The following is an 18,786-nucleotide window of genomic DNA, read 5'->3' as shown; positions in this document are numbered from 1 at the left end:
TTTGAATTTTCCATAGACAACACTCACAACAATCTTTCCTCGTATTGATCTTCTTCAGGTTCTAGATTATGGTTTGGTGTTGTTGCTTCATCATCACTTACATCATCAAGATGTGCTCCTCTCCTCTGGGTTGTCTCTACAGCATCTAATTTGGCTGCAATTTGTCTCAACTAATCCAATATGGCATTATCAGCATTTCCTCTACCACGAACCATCTTTACAAATTAGGTTCCTACAAGATCATAACCCTCTGCAAGTTATAGGTCAACTTTGCAAATTTGCCACCCTACAACCAAATCTGAATCAAGGTTCTACACGATCCAATATCCACAAGAATGAACCTCAAGCTCTGATACCACCTGACGTAGGGAATGGATGAAAAACTAGGGCCAAAGGCTCACCCAGCTATCCAAACTACCCTGCAAGAGCTCACACAATGGAAGCAAACACAAAAAACAACAACCAAAGGAGGAAGAAGAGTGAAGTACTTTTATTGATTCATCAAAATATCTTCATACATGCCTAGTTGTAAGGCCTTCTGGGTTACAGCCAAATACAAATACATTCACATTCAAAGATCCAACAGCAAATTCACACTTTCCAATTCTGCTATCCAATCCTCTTCCAAAAGTTGCCTAACTCTAAGCCTAAACACTCTATATATACTTGCCAAAACGGCTTACAGATCATTCCAGAACATTACATAAGAGGAAGGTCGACCCAACAACAATCTGGACACATCCTAAGAAAAGATCTTAACATAAATATCGTGATCGAAATAAATCCCGCAAGTTGGCTCGCAGAAATCACGTCCAAATGCTGACACTCGGCACATACAGTAACTCAGCACCAGCATGCAGAATGAACAAAAATGAGTAGGATAACAAGGCAACCCAGAATGCTCCTGCATCAAACATAAAGCCAAAAGGAATGAAGATGTTGAGGAGATAAAGGTGAAAAACCCATTATATTGCAAGAACAAATGCCAACAAGAAGTCTCTAATTATGAGATGGTAAGGAAGCTATTATGTTGATGAAGTTGTGAAGAATTAAATAGTTAATAAAGTGTGATTAACAATATTCATTGTATAACACACTAGCTATCACGAAAGACAATGGACATATCTCTTAGATGCATCCCATCGTAAGATATAAAGAGGACAACTTATAGTTTATTATGGGGAGAGAAGAACTGACATCCTTGATAGAATAACCATTGACAAAACGAATCATAAATATCTAGAGTACTAATTTCCAGAAATTACTGTTGTCCCAAGCTTCTAAAGGTGGATAAAAGTAAAGGCACTAACACTATACGAGAAACCATACATATTCGCATTCTCATAAAGATACATATGGTGCAATGTATCATCTCATCACTATAAGTGAAAGAGATAGATGGGTGAAAGGATCAATTTGCACAACTGCAACTGCAGAATCACAAAATAATTAGTAAAGGGGCAATGGATTATTTAGATTAGAGGTTATACACAAAAATCACTATATCAAAGACAACAGTAACTGTCATTTTGAAATATCTTATAAAATTATATAATAAATCATATCAATTGTATAATATCATTTAAAATGGGGCATCATAGACTTTTACTGTTGCAACTAAGTAACTTCAATCATTAGCCATCTTAACATTATTAGAGACTCTTAATAGGATAAGCCCCTTGCAAGTGTTGTCTATGAAAAAATTATCCTGTAATATAGGAGATCAAGAGGGGTCATTACAGCATGTTGGGAAATTTATAAATTATATGAAAGAATATACTAAGTATTAGTGACAAATCTAAATGGCAGTGTCTTGTCATGTTTTATCTCTCTTAAATTCTCCAATACTTGTTGCCTAAGAATCTCAAAAATATCAAAGTGTACCCTTTCAACCATCATCTTCTATGTTGTCAATATAACTTCTGTTGAAACTGAATTGCACCTACTGTTATAATGTATTTTATACCTTGAGATCTTTGCAATAATCCTTACGTTTGTTTGCCTTATGTCAGAAAGAGTCATTTCTCATTTATCCCACTTTGTTCCAATATTTTTCTCAACTTCCTTCTTGACCATCTTGATTGCAATTGATATAATGGCAGCATTGTCCAAACCTATTACTAAGTAAACCAGTCCCTTTGTAATCATCACAAGCTCACCTCAAATCCAAAAAAATCTATCATGAATCCTACTAAGGAGTATCCTTATCAACTATGGTTCATCAAACTCTTATAATCAATGTATTGCAAGGTGTTTAGGTTTTGCACATATTTGAATTCATCTTTAAGGGTTTTGTCATCATTGTAGATCTTGCTCAGTTTCTCCCAAATATCATCATTCCAATTGATTCAAGCTTGCAGTGAATGTATGCCCTAATGTCTTCCACAAGTAATACTCCATTAGGGGTTTGCAAGAACGTTCCCTCAAGATCATCTTCATGGACTTAAGCGGTGTTTCTTAAATTGATACCTAGGTCTCTCTTTCACAATATAAATTTGTAGTTTCTCCATATTCTCTAAGCTCAAAATGAACTAGTAAATACTTCAAATTAAAGCTTGCAATTCATGCAAATATCTTTTTGACAAAGATGTAGGGTTTGCACAAATCACCTTGAAATCTTTGCTCTATCTTGTTTTCCTCATCCTTTAAGCTCTTTATACACTCTAGCTACTCGAATGGTGAGGAAACAACTAAATTTCCCCACTAAATCTTGTACCTCTTCTATCATAAATGGGTTAGGTCACATAGTGCAAAAAGTTGATACTTTAACATAACATACTCAAATACACAAAGATCTCCCAAATAAACATACAATCATCTGAGAACATAGAAATATGATCAACAAGGTCTATTGTACCTCATGTTAGACTCGCATACTTTATTACCTCACATTCAGGGTCAAGGAGTTGCTATTGGTGAGGGTAAAGATGTTGAGGCCGTGCCTTTCCCAGTTTGTTGGCTCATAACTATTACGCTAGGGAGACAATTGTTGAAATTAATCGAGTGGCTTTTGATCATTCGTCCCTTGTGATTATTTGCAAATTTAAGGGTTTTTGGCCTTGTCTTATAGGGCTCCATGAGTGGATATCTAAGCTAGGAGACCATTTGTACTTATTTTGTCCAAATTTTCCCTTTGGCTAGGGGATTTTTTATTGCCAAGATTGAAAATGTGGTGAATAGACATTGCAAGCATTTTTTTCACTTGGGAAAATTGTTTACCCTTGATGATGAAACCCTAGCACAAGGACTTCAACCCTTGTTTTGAATCCTTCTCCAAGATGTCAATTGGGGTCAGACTTCCCTACCTACCTCTTCACCTTTTGGTGGATCTACTCCTTAAGGAAGTGGGTGACACTCTAGGAGATTTTATTATGGTGGATACAAAGTCTTCTAATATCCTCCACTTTTACTATGCACGTATTTTGGTTGATATTGATGGTTCCAAGGGGTTACCTATGGAGACTAAGCTCAAGTCTCCAAAAGGTCCCTGGATTCAACCTTTGGACTATAAAGGAATTCCTTTCCTATATAGAAGGTGTTAAAAGATTGGACATCTTGTAGCAAAATGTGGGTTAGAGAAAGTTAAATTGAAGAAGTCTTCTTCATGGTGGAAGGGTGTCTCTCTCAACATAACATTGTTCTTAAGATCCTCTCAATTGGATGGGTAGGATCATTCCAAGGAATCAAAGCTAGCCCTGGATTGTGCTACTCCCCTAGGTTCCAGTAAATCTTTCGATTCATCTTCTACAAATGTTGGTGACAGTGTTGTCCCTATCAATGTTATTTCAGAGGGTGCTCCTACTTTTGTTAGTCAATGATGATTATTGGTTCTAAGAGGATTCCTTCAACGGGAAATGTCCCTGCTAATAGTAACCCTATTAGTTCATTAGTAATTGTTGTCTCTACTTGAGTTCCTAGAGAGCTCGTTATCCCTGCTACTATTGATTATGATGGTTTTGTCATCGTTGACTCTTCTTTAGCACCTACCCCTAAAGATTTTGTTGTCCCTACTATTGATAATTGTGTTGGTTATGTGAGGCTACTAAGGTTGAAGAAGGCTAGATTATGGTCAAAGGAAAATATTATTAGAATTCTTCTCTTTTTGATATGACCCTTAGATCTCATAAAAAATGATGCTAAGGGAAATCCTAATTTGGGTTAGTTGTTCATAGTTTGACAAATCAATTGTTTGGTTATCTATCACTTCTAGACTCTTGTTCTTTGTTTTTTTGGGGGGAGAGTTCTTTTTATTGTTCCCCTTTCCTTGCCTATATCTCATTTTGTCTTTACTTTGTTTGTCTTTGTTAATCTTATTGTTTCTCTTTTGTTGCGGGTTTCAAGTCCCTCCTAAAACCTTCTTTGTAAAAGGTTTTAGGGCCCCTTTAAAACGTATTTTCACTTAATAAAAAACAACAATAAAAATAGTGAGGCATGGAATTGCACTTCAAAACTAGAACGTTGTTGAGGCTAATATCCACGAGTAGAACAAACAACCCTTGGAAAACCACAAAACCTTCATGTGCACTTCTTAACAGGTTATTTGAAGTCACAACGCTCTAATGTATTGTCGTTCCCCTCAATAAATCATAGTTTGCAATGGGCTTCCTTCCTAATATATCTCCCCTTCCTTACCTTTTACCCCTAAATCAAATAATTTTTTGGAGATTATCACTGTTCTCACATAGGAATAGTAATGGGAGAGGAGACAACCTACACTACATAACTTTACAAAGAACAAAGACCCAATTCACCTCCTTCCAAATCTTTGTCTACATTAGCAAACTGAGATGCCTAACCCAACCAAGGACCATGTAATGTTCTCAAGATGAAAACCAATTTTCATTCTATTAGGAAGATCTCCGCATTACCCAAAAACCAAGGACCTCCAAAAAGGGGCTCGACATAATCCTCATGATATGAAAAAGAAAACAAGAATAAAAGAAATTAGCCATAGTAGAGATCTTGACTTAACAAAGTGATTTTTGTTTTTCCTAAGCCCGTCTTCTACCAACGTCTACAATTTCTCTAGATCCTTGAAAATTCCCAACAAGAAAATAACATGATCTTATGAAGGATCTTTTGGTTAAATAATAGTTTACCCTAAGACCAATTTCCTAGCTATAAAAACAAGAACTATGAATGCAAGACGAAGACAAGTTAAAACATTTACTTTTTATCAACTCCTACAGTTGTCCTCCACCATAAATGGTAGACCCAAATTTGTTAATCCCCATGCCAAACCATAAGAAAAAGGCATGCTAAGGACTTTCTTATCATCAACTTCCCACAACTTATCATTTGAGCCAAAATAATGACATATCTTGCTCAAATAAAACATACTTAGCATGTGATATGCAAATGCTCAACAAAAACATCTTTAGGCATTTGAGGTATATAAAGGACATTGTTCCCATTCATACACAACTACGCATAGATGACAAACACAACCTTAGAAATACCATCAACACATGTAGGGTCCCAACATGATGCTCAAGTTGTTTATTAGAACCATTAGCAAGCTTGTTAGATCATAGAAGGCCAAGTTATAATCCCTACATGCCAAAATTGATTTTTTTTGTGGCATATAAGGGTCATCCAAAACATCCAAAAATGATCTTGGAAAGCTAAAGAGAGGCTAGTTAGCAAGCTAGGGTCCATCCCCTAAAAACTCCTTCACGTCAATGCAACCCTAAGAACCTCATAAGCGTTTAAAACTGCCACCTCTACCTCTTTCCTTATTCTACAAACTCTTCCTAATAGACATATTGTCCTTATGCATAGAAGAAACCTGAAGCCAAAAGATATAATAGTTTCTTGTCATGATCCTCAATGAAAATGTCGCACCACCTCTCATGCCTCGTCATATCATTATCTTGGTCATCCTATATTAGAAAGTTTAAGCTAGAAGTATTTTTTGCTCATTCTCCAATAGTTTTAAAGACAATTGCTCACATTTTTCGAGAGTTGATTATTATTTTTAATTATTTATCTAGACAAGAATTTTCTTTAATATTTATCTAGAAGTCCAAATAACATTTTCCTTCGAATAAATAATTGCTAATTCTAAATTTGGTATCCTCAAGCTGGGCATAATTGTTTTAAAATGGCAAGTTATGTTATGCTCATAATGGTCACTTTCACCTAGGTCACCCCCTTTTCAGATCCAACTTTATGGCTTTAAGTAAATGGCTAGAAGACGATATGCATACATTGTAAATGGCCTATCTAATTTTGATGCAAAAAATGATTTATTTTTATCTCCAAATCAAAATGTTCCTTAAAAGAACACTATTTTTTCTCTATATGTTATGTTATTCAATTTATGAATTTAGTTACATGTTGAACGTCATTTAATACCAAGATATAACAATAAGTCACACAAATACGTTCCACGTTGGCTCAAGAGAGTGAGCAGAAATGGACCGAGAAGTTAAGGCTTGAATTATAAAATATTTAATTTGGGTCCCGATCCCACCCCAATCAGGATCAATCTCAAGGAACTTGAGATTAATCTAGATAGAAAAGTGTTGGTTTCAAGGTAGGGATCAAATGTGTCAATATAGGTGTCAAATGTAGGTCAATATAAATTGCATAAATGGTCAATTTGTTGGAATGAGTAAATCAGGATGAGATAAGGTTGAATGCATACAAATAGTTGCAATAAAAATAGAGCTGATAGGGAAAAGTATCAAGTTGTGAGCCGTATTTGCACAAGATTGTATCAGTTGTCAATATGTAATTCTATTAAGTCATTACATCAAAATGGCCCTAAAACTAAATGGGAATTGGTATGAGTATGCTGATCTCAACATTAGCATATCTCCTTTTAAGTAGCAAAGAAACAGTTCATGAAATTGACATATCTCTAAAATCTAAGCTCCAATGCAAGGGATAATGACCTGCAATGAAAATCTGAACACACAAGCAAATATATACTTATTGCAGTTAGCCACAATATCAAGATTTATAAAAATATTTGGATGCAACTATATTTTGCTGGAAAAAGATGGCTGTAAACATAGCAATTCCAAAATAAATTTAATTGTAACTAGAATTTAAAATTGAGGTCACTAATAAAAAGAGTATAATATGTCACATGTCCTGTAGCCTCATACAGTCCTTCTTTAGATGAATTTGAAAGTGCTGGAAAGTCTTTAGATGAATTTGAAAGTCCTGGAAATTAATTTATTTTGTTTAATGTACAAATATTCAATCACATGTTTACAGTTTAACTCCTTATGCTCAATACTTTGGACGGAGACAATGTAATTACTCCTGTTTCAATTATTAAAATTCCAAAATTTCTGGATTTCAATAGGCATGAGAAATGAAATCTCATACAGCAACTTGAAGGTATCTCCAACGAACTATTTTGAGGTACCTCACATTACAATCAATAATGCAAACCCAGGATTGTGCTTGATTTCTGACAGCATTTTTATCGCTTTCATCTTTTCCAGACAAAATATATGAATTATTATAATGGCATGTAGCCAAAGTTTGAAAGGTAAATTACCATCCGCAAGGATGAATTGCTAAAATACAGAAAGGAGGAATCTTGTATATCAACATCTCTAATGATATTGGAATACAAAATATTCTTGATACACAGTGGAATCTAGGTATTCCCATGATTAGAAATATATAGGTTGATTAGGTCACTTCTGCTTAGGTAAAAGTAAATATGAAAATAGAAACTTTCAGCCACTGCAGCCTCACAAGGAGCATTGTACGGGAAAGAGATATACAACTATTGAGATGAAATGTACAGCACAAGTCAAAAGAATTAGAGAATGTAACAAGAAATGATACCATTGAGGAAGACCATCATCAATTATTGAGATGAAGTGAATGGAGCACGTGGTAAAACAGATTGAGTTAATCTCTCTTCATCTTCCAAAAGTTTATATGGGTCAATGTAGGTAGGAGCTGCCACTTGTTTGTTGCCAGCATGTATGAAGGTTGGTCCAAAATACTGCATCAAGAGCATGTTCAGCATAGTTCCATTCACAAATGGATAATGAAATTGAACTTGCCAAGAATTTAAATAGGACTAGACATGAAATTGCTAAAAAGAGTTAATTAAATTTGAAAAAGGAACTATTCGAAATACATAGTGGAAAAAAATAACCATGCTTGTCCTCTCAATAAATTTAAATAGAAAATAAATTCTTAAAACCGGAAACCTTTTCTTAAACACTAGTTGCTTCTGCTAATAAATGAATGGTCATTGAAGATAGAAAATGTGGCTTTAATAGCTGAAGTAAATCATTATCTAATAATCAATGGCATGTGCTAGGATCCATGCATTCTACACATTTTGACTTTCAATATTGTCTTACCAACAGTGCAGCAACTATAAATGGAAAAGAACAGAGTCTTAAAACAGAGTCTTGGGATATAATATTCTTTTAATGTAACAGGATGAAGCTAACTTACAAGAAGCTATATAATCATCAAAATACCATGGTAAAGCATCTGAAGCTACAATTACAACAGTTGAGAGTATATATAATGCCATATTCCAGTCATCATAATGCTCACACAATAAATGAATACTCATTGAAGATGGAATACTTGGCTTTAATGGCTGAAATTTATCATTATCAAATAATCAATGGCATGAGCTACGATCCATGCATTCTACAAGTTTTGCCTTCCAAAATCGGCTTTACCAACAGTTCAGCGACTTTAAATTGAAAAGAACGCAATTCTAAAACAGAGTATTGAGATATAATATTCTTTTAATGTAACAAGAAGCTATATAATCATCACAATACCATGGTAAAGCATCTGAGGCAACAATAACAACAGTTGAGAGTATATAAAATGCCATCTTGTGGTCAGCATCACACCTTGTCTGTAATTTGTTATACCTCAGGATTTAGCTTGTTTGGCTACTAGTTTTGTTTCTTTTCAGCTTCTCTGCATAATATCTTGATTTGTAATAGGTCTTTTTCCTGATTTATATGGGGTGTATTGCTTGTTATGATTTTTTTCTTCTACATAGAGAATGATCATCATTCATTACATTATCTTTAGGTACTAATATTAAAGGACTGCTATTAAAGCCAGTTTTATTTGACGGCTGTAGGATGTTTCTCTATAAAAATGCATTATACAAAATTATTGGTTGGCTCGAATGTCATAATAAATATTCATTGTTCAATATTAAATATTAAAGTCAACGATCAGCATAATATGGGTCTTCAAAAAGATCATTCTCATTAGATGATGTGGGTAGATTGAATGAATGAAAAACTGTGACATTGGCACTTCCCCGAAGCAATGCATCTAATCATAGATTAAATTCTCTCCAAGAAGTGGCAGAAATCTCTACTTCTCATGAGAACTTTTACAAAACAAGAAAACTTGAGGTTTTCTTGTGAGAAATTCTAGCTGAGAAGACCTTAAATTCTTGCTGATAAGTTGGCCACTTCTGTGTGATAAATCACAAACTTCTCACAGTAACTTAACTACTTCTCTTGGGTGGCACTAGTATTACTAGGGCACACAACAACTTGCCCATTCATTGTTTATTTTGCAATTTTTTGGAGGAGAGGAGAAGGGTTTTGGCAGAGAGAAATAATTTTTAAAAGCCTTGTAGATCGATCACAAGTGGATTTGAAGTGGATTCGACGCAGATTTTTCAAGCAAATCTGGATTCACAAGTCAGTTTTCTAAACTTCTATTTAGTGGGAAGCGGAAGAGGAAGCTGTAGATTAGTTTCATATTTTACCTGACATTTGTATTTGCTTATCTTTCTCCAAAGACAAATTTCTATTTCTAGTTTTCTTTAGAGTTCAAAGTCTCCGGATATGGCTGCCAACCATCAACATTCCAAATAAAGATGCAATTTTGTTACATATTGCATTTATATATATCTAGATCAGCTTGTTTGGTTTGTTAACTCATTTACAGACTTTTTTTTTGTGATAGGTAATGGGCCGAAGCCTAGATTAATTTTTATTATTTGTTGAAGTTAATTATTATTATCATTAGTTAAGTAGATTCAAACCCAAGACCTCCCCTATGAGAGGCTCACAAGTTACTGTTGTGTTGTAAGCTCTTGCCTAAATCTCATTTATTGACTCATTATCTCTATGGAATTTTGCAAAAAAAATGTATTTCTAATTATATTTAAATCATTTTTAAAATCCCTAGTATTTTCTCGAGAAGTTGCCGATTTATCTTTGATATTTCCCGAGAACTTTATTTTTTGCTTCACCAATAAGTGACAGAGAACAAGATTTTGAACAATGCATCTAATACTTGCACAAAAAAATGATCACTATTTGGCTCCTTAAATTTAGCATGTCATGAAGCAGAAGCATCCAAAATGAGTATGCTCTAGGTTTATATCCCAAATTTTGGGTCACTTTCATTCATTTTGTTTACACAAAACGAGGAACAATTTAGAATGTATATACACTAAAAAGGAGATAAGATAAATTTACTAATGTCCAACAAGAGCCCAACAAGGGTCTAAGGAGCTGAAATTTTACAAACAATGGAAACCACTCAGAGCAATAACACCAAACAATGTCCACGAAACAACAAAGCAACAAAGCAATAAAGAAGCAAAGGAAAGATGCCCAGGAAAAGGACTAGGAGTCCTTCCTTGGCCAGAAGAAGTTCATCATAGAAGGATAAGGAAGGGTCCCATAACATCTCTAATACTGTCGGATGAGAAGTGTCATTGTCTAGTGAGTCCAAAACAAGGTCTCACTGATCTGATGTGGTTGGAAGCAGGAGTGCAGAATTGTCGCTTCATGCCCCTGGTGCAAGACACGGGTGCATAAAAGTCAGTGATACGTTGATCCGAAGCCTGGTGCTGAGAAAAAAGCATCTACAAAGTATGGTCTCGAAGCTGAATGGCCTCCGGAAGATAGAGCACCAGGCAATGCTGGTCAATGTAACTAAAAAAAAGCAATAAGGACTTGCAATCTTGGAAAAGACAGTAAAACCTCCCTCTGATCTCATAGCAGATGGGACAACAAAAGATGAAGTGAATTATTTCCGTCTCCACCAAGGTACATAAACAGAAAAGATGTGATGGTCAGTGTGGTATCTAAGCCGGTGGGATCAAACTCTAAAGGAACCAAGAGAGATACAAAGGGCATGACACCAATGTCGGGTCAAATATGCAAGACACACAATAATCCCATCACAGACATCTAAGAAGTGCTCGACATAAAGGTCATCCATGGACACAGCCTCTCAAAGGGTTGATCCAAGTCAACCTAATGTATTGTTTATAAATATCAAGTCTCACATACCCGTTCAGCTCCTAACAAAAGGGGAGGAGGTGAGCGGGAGTATCTAGAGACAACTAATAGGGAGGGAGACAATCAATCTCAATCTATATCGAACCCAATAGAGTAGTAGCCCGAGCGTCCCAGCAACGGGCCCTAGTAGACGGATCAGAACCAGCAATGATGATCGAAGAACAATAAGCCAAGTAGAAATATCTATGTCGGTCGCCAGTTGAATCGGCAAAGCTCTGGAGACGGTGAAGAAACCAAACCAGATCGAAGATGACCAAAAGTCTAAAGGGGTGAGCTCTAAACTCTGCCAAAATAACAATACGGAGAGTGGAACGGTAACATCTAATGATACACTTAAGGAAAAGCATCTGAACCCACTCAACCAAGGACCAGCCCAGGAGGGAGGGGCCCCAAACCAAGGACCAGTCACAATCCAAGAGGGAGGGGCCCCAAACCATTGAGCCATATAAGAGTGTGGGTCTAACCAAAGAGTCCAAGAGGACAATTTACAGAAAGTGTCTTGAAAATAGTGTCTAAAGCACTGTCTCTCTAACATGGCAAGGGAGCCCAGCTCTTTATTAATCCTAGCCCAAACAACAGGTCTCGGGCTGAATCGGGGGCTAGAGAACTTCGCCCCGAGGTAAGTGTACGAAGAAACGATCTTTATCTCTTGGCCCTATAACCAAAAATGGAGGTGTGAAGTCTTCAGACAGTTGAAAACATTGACCCGAGTCTTACTCAGGTTCACAACGCACTAACATTGGTCGCAAAAAGAGGCCAGCCTATCAAGAAGCCTCTGAAGCCCCTCAGGGGAAGATGCTAGTAGTCTCACATTATTGGCAAAGAGGAGAATAGAGATCATGACTTTGTGTAAGTAGCAACCGTCATCGGGGAGCAAGGAACCCTGGAGGTAAGCCTCAAGCTCATCAATATAAATGCCAAACAAAGTGGGGGAGAGAGGGCAGCCCTATTTCACCCCAATTGTGCTCCAAATCGAGTCTAAAAAGCCCTTGGAAGTCTTGAATTTGGCCGCAATAATCCCATAGAGCCTCATGATCACCGTCAGTAGAGTCTCTGAAACCTCAATGTCCCTAAGTCTCTTAAAAAGTACCACCTTGGGGACAATCATATGCCTTGCAAAAGACAACAAAACAGCAGTAGACTCTCGTCGAACGATGATGAGCCTCCTCAATGATAGTCTACAACATTACGATATGGTCCATGGTTTGAAAGTCTATTCGAAAACCCACTTGACATCTCGCCCTACAATGTCCCCTGTCAAGTACACCGGTAAGAATGGCGCTAAGTGTAGTGGCATAGAGTTTGGTAAAGGTATGCCCAATCATGAAGGTCCTATAGTTACCGAGGTTCGAATCCAACCCGGATTTATGAATTAGATAAATCACGTGTCTCGACCAAGAGTCAAAAAACTAGTGCACACCACTCTATTAAAGAGTACGAGAAGGTAGAAGCCCTGAACTGAAATACCAAGCTTGAGAAGCTCCACCTAGAAACCTTGCCCATTAGCCGCTATGCTACATCTCAAAGATCTGACAGCCTCATAAATGTTGGAGAGAGTAAACAAGTGGCAATGGGGAAGGTTTCTGAAGCTTTTGAATTTCAATCCATTGCTAAAGTATAATGGATTTGGACTGAGTTTCTTAGTGCCTTCTTATACTGATGCTACTGTGGCCAAGAAGTGAACTATTTGTTGAGGTGAAATAGTTGAATTCTAGAAATTATTTCGACATCTTCCTTCACTGTGTAAACTGTGGCCGAGAAAAGATTATGTGCTGAAGAATTTTGGTCGGTGGAAGTACTAGTGTATGAGGCAATGTGCCCTTTTATTCTCCTGTTGGACATTACTATTAATGCTATTTGGTGTTTGTGTGGCCAAGAAGTGAATTGTTTGTTGAGGTAAAGTAGTTGAATTCTGAAAATTATTTCAACATCTTCCTTTACTGTGTTTACTATGGCTGGGAAGAGATTGTGCTGAAGAATTTCAGTAGGTGGAAGTATTGGTGTATGAGGCAATGTGCCCTTTTAATCTCCCGTTGGACATTAGTATTAATGCTATTTGGTGTTTGTTTAATTTGTAATTTGGGTGGCTAGTGTTGTCCTACATTTTGTCACCACAAAATGTTGGTAACAGCACAAAACTTTTTCAAGCTAGTTTCACGTTTCTCTAAGTTTTAATTTGATATTTAATTGTTTAATGTCGATCGATTGATCCATTTCAATTCAAATATCAAATTGTTTTACTGAAGACCTTCATCAAGTCCTTTTCGTTTTGCTTTCTGTCGAGCCTTTGCTTGATTTTTGAAGCCTCCATCGTCCATTCTTTGCTTTTGAGTTTGTGTTTGCTTGTTTTTAGCCCTTTGGTTTTGCTCATGTCATGCCTTTCGTTTTTCCTGTTGATTCGGTCTAACCTAGAGGTCAATCGGAATTGCCAGTCAACAGTTATGCCTGTTTTAGTGCCTCAAAAGTGGACATTTTAGGTGCAACAGCACGAATTAAAAATATGATGTTATATTTTCAAATTGACATTCACTTTTTGAAAAATATAACTTATATTCAATTTTGTTATGTTTTTAAGTTACTTTAACTTTAAATTTATAACTTGAAGTGACTATAGTGCACTTTAGTTACTAGAGTGCACTTTATGTTATAATTTTAAGTTGAGTTACTTTTTAATTTTTCACTTAAAGTAACTATATAACTATATAGTTTCAGTTTAATTTTTGGTTTTAAAAAATCAAATGTTTATTTAAATGTTACTTTAAAATGATGTTTATATATTAGATTTCATAATATGATAAGTAAATATTGTTTATGACCCATTTCGTAACATTTTTATAATTTTAAGTGAATTAAATGACTTAAAGTCTTCATAAGTGGACATTTTATATGCAATAACGTGTAAAATCCATCAAAAGTGGACTTTTTACATGTCACTACATATAAAGTTTACTTCGATGGACTTTTTGATGTCATTACATCAAAAGTTCATCATAAGTGGACCTTTTTGATGCTATGACATGAAAAGTGAAGTTTTTATGTTTAAACATCTAAAAGATGAGTTACATTTTAAAATATGCATCCTCCTCCAAAAGGTCCAATTTTACCTATAAGCATGTTTTAAAATATGCAATGGCACCCAAAAAGTGTGTTTTTGAAGGGATGTTGTCATGTCTCCTTTTTAGCGACACAATTCCTACAGTAGATTTGCCTATCATCGACTCTCGTAGGCAAATGATTTTGGAGAGAGAGTCATCTCGTCGCCAGAAGATTGCATTTTGCTACATCCAGTAATTGGGGCCCACATGTTCTAATGTTGAATTAAGATTGCATTTTTAATTTAATAAAGTTATAAAAGTGCATTATAATAAGATATTATAAAAGACAATTCTGGAAGCTTCCAGTGACTTCTCAAAAAGTGAATAAATAGAGGACAAGAGGCACCCATTGGCACAAGGGGGTTTTGTGGATTCGACTTCTATTTCAGTTGGAGCAATTTGTAGTCATTTAGTCTGCAAATTCTCAAGTTATCTTTGGGAACGAAAACTCCCATTGATAAGCAATTTTGAGGGTGTGAGATATCACCCGAATTATTGCAAAACTGGAGGTGACGTTACAGTCATCTCATCAGGGCAGAAATCTGTGGCCTAAGGCCAAATTGGGAACTCTTGCATTTTTGATTGTCTGAGACGAGTTAATTGCCAACCACCGAATTATTGAAGAACTGGCGAAATTCGGATCAGGGCTAGGATGGCCTGCCACACGTGATTGAGTGATTTCTTGAATGAGTCGGCAACTACTTCAGGACCCCATTCTCGACTCAGTCTGGGAACTCATTCTTCAACAGATAACCAAGGGCAGATAGTGGGTAGAGACGCACTAACCACAAGTGCTTCCAGTCAGGTTTTTCACTCGGGCGGCATACTGCTTATTCATAGTTCGGCTACCCGCATCCAGTATTGGTAAATTCGTCAGCAATTTCACACACTGTCAAGATTCAAATTCGGCAACAGTAACAATATCGTTTTCATCAGTCTGGGCGCTCGATAAGAAGGTTATGAAATATAATTGATAATTCGCAGTAGGTGATCAGGTCAACCCTGATTCGTGGGCTCTTATTGCAATGCAACGGTAAACTCGGGACAGACGTCATTCTAATTGGAGTAAAGACCCGTGTGGCAAGAATCTCCAGATCGCAAAGGGCAAACCCGCATCCATTAGCAACGTTACAGTCAGGCCGAATACATGGAAGCAAGAAATCTCAGGTTCTTGATGTTGTTTCTATTATTTGAAAATTAAGAACATCCAGACATTGTTATGCGATTATTACAATACTGTAAGATTGGTAACAGAATTAAGCTGAATACTGTTTGTATTACCATTACATTGTTACTGCCAGCACATTTGGTGAATCGATTGAGACATCATTTCCTTAACCATTTAATAGTTGAAGTTTGGCAAATATTGTAGAACATTATCTTTATAGTACAGTTTCAGATTTCAAAACAAGTGTTTTACGAATTGTCTCAGTTTAAGCATTGGTTCTTTAGTGACTTTAATAGTTAGGGTCATTTCAGTGGTATCAGAGCAGTGTTCCTGCCATCCTGTTGGGTAGAACATCTTATGCAACCATATTCCAGATATTATATTCGCAGAAGAGCAACACTTAAGGGCGAATAGAAATTCAGAGATATGGGTGAGAGACAGTCACAGAGTCCACCAAGATTTCCCAGAGTTGATGACGATGAGACCAGAGAGTTTTACAGAATCATGACTACTGGACAGCAAGAAATAGCTCAGTCACTACAAGCTTTGACTACCATAATGGAGAGAGTTGTTCAGCCCAGGGTTCAGGAACAAGGTAGAGGTACACCTGATCATGATAATAGAAGTGTGGCAGGCTCACAAGGTGCTCCTAGGCGCAGATCATGGATAGAAAATAGGCCTACCCGTCCCACCTTCCTAAGGGAGGAGGCTCAGGAAATAGGAGAAGACGATTTGCCAAATGATTTTCAGGATGATCCCAGAGCTGCTACTGCAGAATGGCAGGCATTACCACCACATGTGCGTGAACTATTGAACTTTGATCGCTATCTAAACCAAAGGAGAGAGCATATGAGGAGTAGCCGTCAGAATAGACGGTCTAGAGGAGGTCATGATAGTGAGTTGCAGCGAGCTGCTAGCAAACTCACTTTACCATCTTTCGATGGAAGTGGTCAGATGACAGCACAGGCATGGATTCATAAGTTGGACACCTTCCTAGCCTTAAGGCCTATGTCTGAGATAGATGCCATCAGGTACGCCACTTTGCATTTGGAAGGCGCAGCTCATGATTGGTGGTCGCATGGGATGGTTACTTTGCAGCACAATCAGGTAACATCTTACCAGGACTTTGTGGATAGATTGGTTGAGCGTTTTGATAAAAAGGATCCGGAGATTTATTTTCGCAACCTCGCACAATTAAGACAGTCAGGCAATTTGGAGGTTTATATTAGTGAATTTCAGAGGTTGTCAGTTATGGTACAGGATGTGTCTGAGAGACGGTTGGTTATCTTATTCACAGAAGGATTGTCCGAACCCCTTAAGGGGTGGATTAAGGCATTTGATCCACCAACACTTCAAGAGGCCATGAGGAAAGCACAGAGTATGGAGCTTACAGCACCTTCTAGCAGGTTCACTTCCAAGAGTACTACTTCTTTCAGAGACAATAAGAAGTTTGATAAGAATAAAGGGAAGAGTATTGAAACCAAAAGAAAATCTACTACACCCCTAGATGTAGAAGCATTAAACGACTTGCGCAGGAAGAAACTATGTTTTTATTGCAAAGGCCCATATGACAAGGACCATGATTGTCCTTTGAGACCTAAGGGAAAGGCCAATAGAGTTATGTGGGCATATTATGAAGGATCAGATTCTGATAGTACGGCAAATAAGGATGATCACAGTAGTTCAGAACCTGAAGAAGAAACAGGAAATTCAGAGCAAAAGGAAGAAATTGAGTTACATTTATAGCTGGGGCATTTGTCTAGTATTCAGCAGGAGGGATCTTTTAGGTTACGTGGTGTTCTAGCAGGACAGAAGGTGATCACATTGGTTGATACAGGTGCTACACACAACTTCATTGATGCACGTCTGGTCGAGCGTCATGGAATTAAGACAGAGGAGTTTGGGGGTCTCCGAGTACAGGTTGCCGATGGATACACTCTTAAATGTAATAGAATGGTTAGAGACATGCCTTTATGTCTGAATAATTATGAGTTTAAAGCAGATTATCATGTGGTCAATATGGGCGACTTGGATATCGTTTTGGGTATGACATGGTTACGTTTATTGGGTGAGGTCACTTTTCGACTCAAGGATATGGAGATCAAGTTTGAAGTAGATGGGAAATAACATGTGTTGAGAGCTATCAGGAATAGTGACATCCGAACTATTTCTCTCAAACGATTGGAAAGATTGGTGAGGCATAACGATATTGAATGGGCAGCCATGTGTACTCTTATGCCTACCAAGGAGGAACAGCAAAGGACAGAATATCATCCAGACATCTAGATATTGAGGGAAAAGTATAGTAAGGTATTCAGTGATATTCCACCTGGTACACCACCTAATAGAGGGATTGAGCATATCATCGAATTAGAAGAAGGTGCTACACCAGTGATGATTACTCCATACAGGCATCCAAAAAGGCTTAAAGATGAAATAGAAAAGACCATTAAGGAACTTCTTGCTATGGGACATATCAGACCCAGTAAGTCTCCTTTTGCTTCTTTAGTAGTTTTGGTTAAAAAGAAAGATGGTTCATTACGGATGTGCATAGATTATAGAATGCTGAATAAGAAAACCATTAAGAATAGATATCCCATTCCGCGGATTGATGAGCTGATAGATGAACTACATGGGGCATGCTACTTTAGTAAGATAGACTTGAGATCTGGTTACCACCAGATTAGAGTCAGAGAACAGGACATAAAGAAGATTGCTTTTAGATGTCATTGTGGGCACTTTGAGTTTGTAGTGATGCCATTCGGGTTGACCAATGCACCAGCTACTTTCCAGTCCACCATGAATAAGGTCTTCCATCATCAGCTGAGGAAGTTTGTGTTGGTTTTCTTTGATGATATCTTGGTATACAGTCGGACATGGCGTGAGCATATGGAGCATTTAGAGACAGTACTGAATACCTTGCAGGCAGAGTCCTTGTATGCCAAAGAGTCCAAATGTGATTTAGGCATGACCGAGTTATTGTACTTAGGTCATATTATCAGTAGAGAAGGAGTACGGATGGATCCTGATAAGATTCGTGCTATTGTGGAGTGGCCTATTCCTGAGAACCTGACCCAGCTGAGAGGATTCCTTGGTTTATGTGGTTTCTATCGCAGATTTGTTTGTGGATATTCCCGACATGCGGCTCCTATGACAGATTTGCTAAAAAAGGGAGCTTTTGTTTGGACAGCAAAGGCACAGGCTTGTTTTGACAGATTTAAGGAGATCATGACCT

General features: G+C 37.1%; 1 protein-coding gene across 4 annotated transcripts in view; it reads right to left on the bottom strand.

Moving 5' to 3' along the window:
• Positions 1-467: 467 nt before the first annotated feature.
• Positions 468-18,786, bottom strand: part of LOC149551909 (tubulin alpha-6 chain) — a 113,722-nt gene continuing 95,403 nt past the window's right edge. The window contains exons 4-5 of one of the 4 annotated variants that reach the window (XM_089787408.1): positions 7,813-7,975; positions 468-904 (exon numbers count right to left, since the gene is read on the bottom strand). In XM_089787408.1, coding sequence (XP_089643534.1) covers positions 7,835-7,975 — 141 coding nt within the window. In that variant the 3' untranslated portion in view covers positions 468-904; positions 7,813-7,834. Of the gene's footprint in view, positions 905-6,678; positions 6,913-7,159; positions 7,976-18,786 lie in introns of those variants that run through there. The other 3 variants (XM_089787410.1, XM_089787409.1, XM_089787407.1) reach the window with 3 other exon arrangements.

The sequence above is a fragment of the Cupressus sempervirens genome, chromosome 6 (genome assembly GCF_028749045.1).
Source record: "Cupressus sempervirens isolate cs-2001-9-10 chromosome 6, ASM2874904v1, whole genome shotgun sequence".
Lineage (NCBI taxonomy): Eukaryota > Viridiplantae > Streptophyta > Pinopsida > Cupressales > Cupressaceae > Cupressus > Cupressus sempervirens.
The sequence above is the reverse complement of the archived record's forward strand: the minus strand, read 5'-3'. Positions and strand labels throughout refer to the sequence as shown.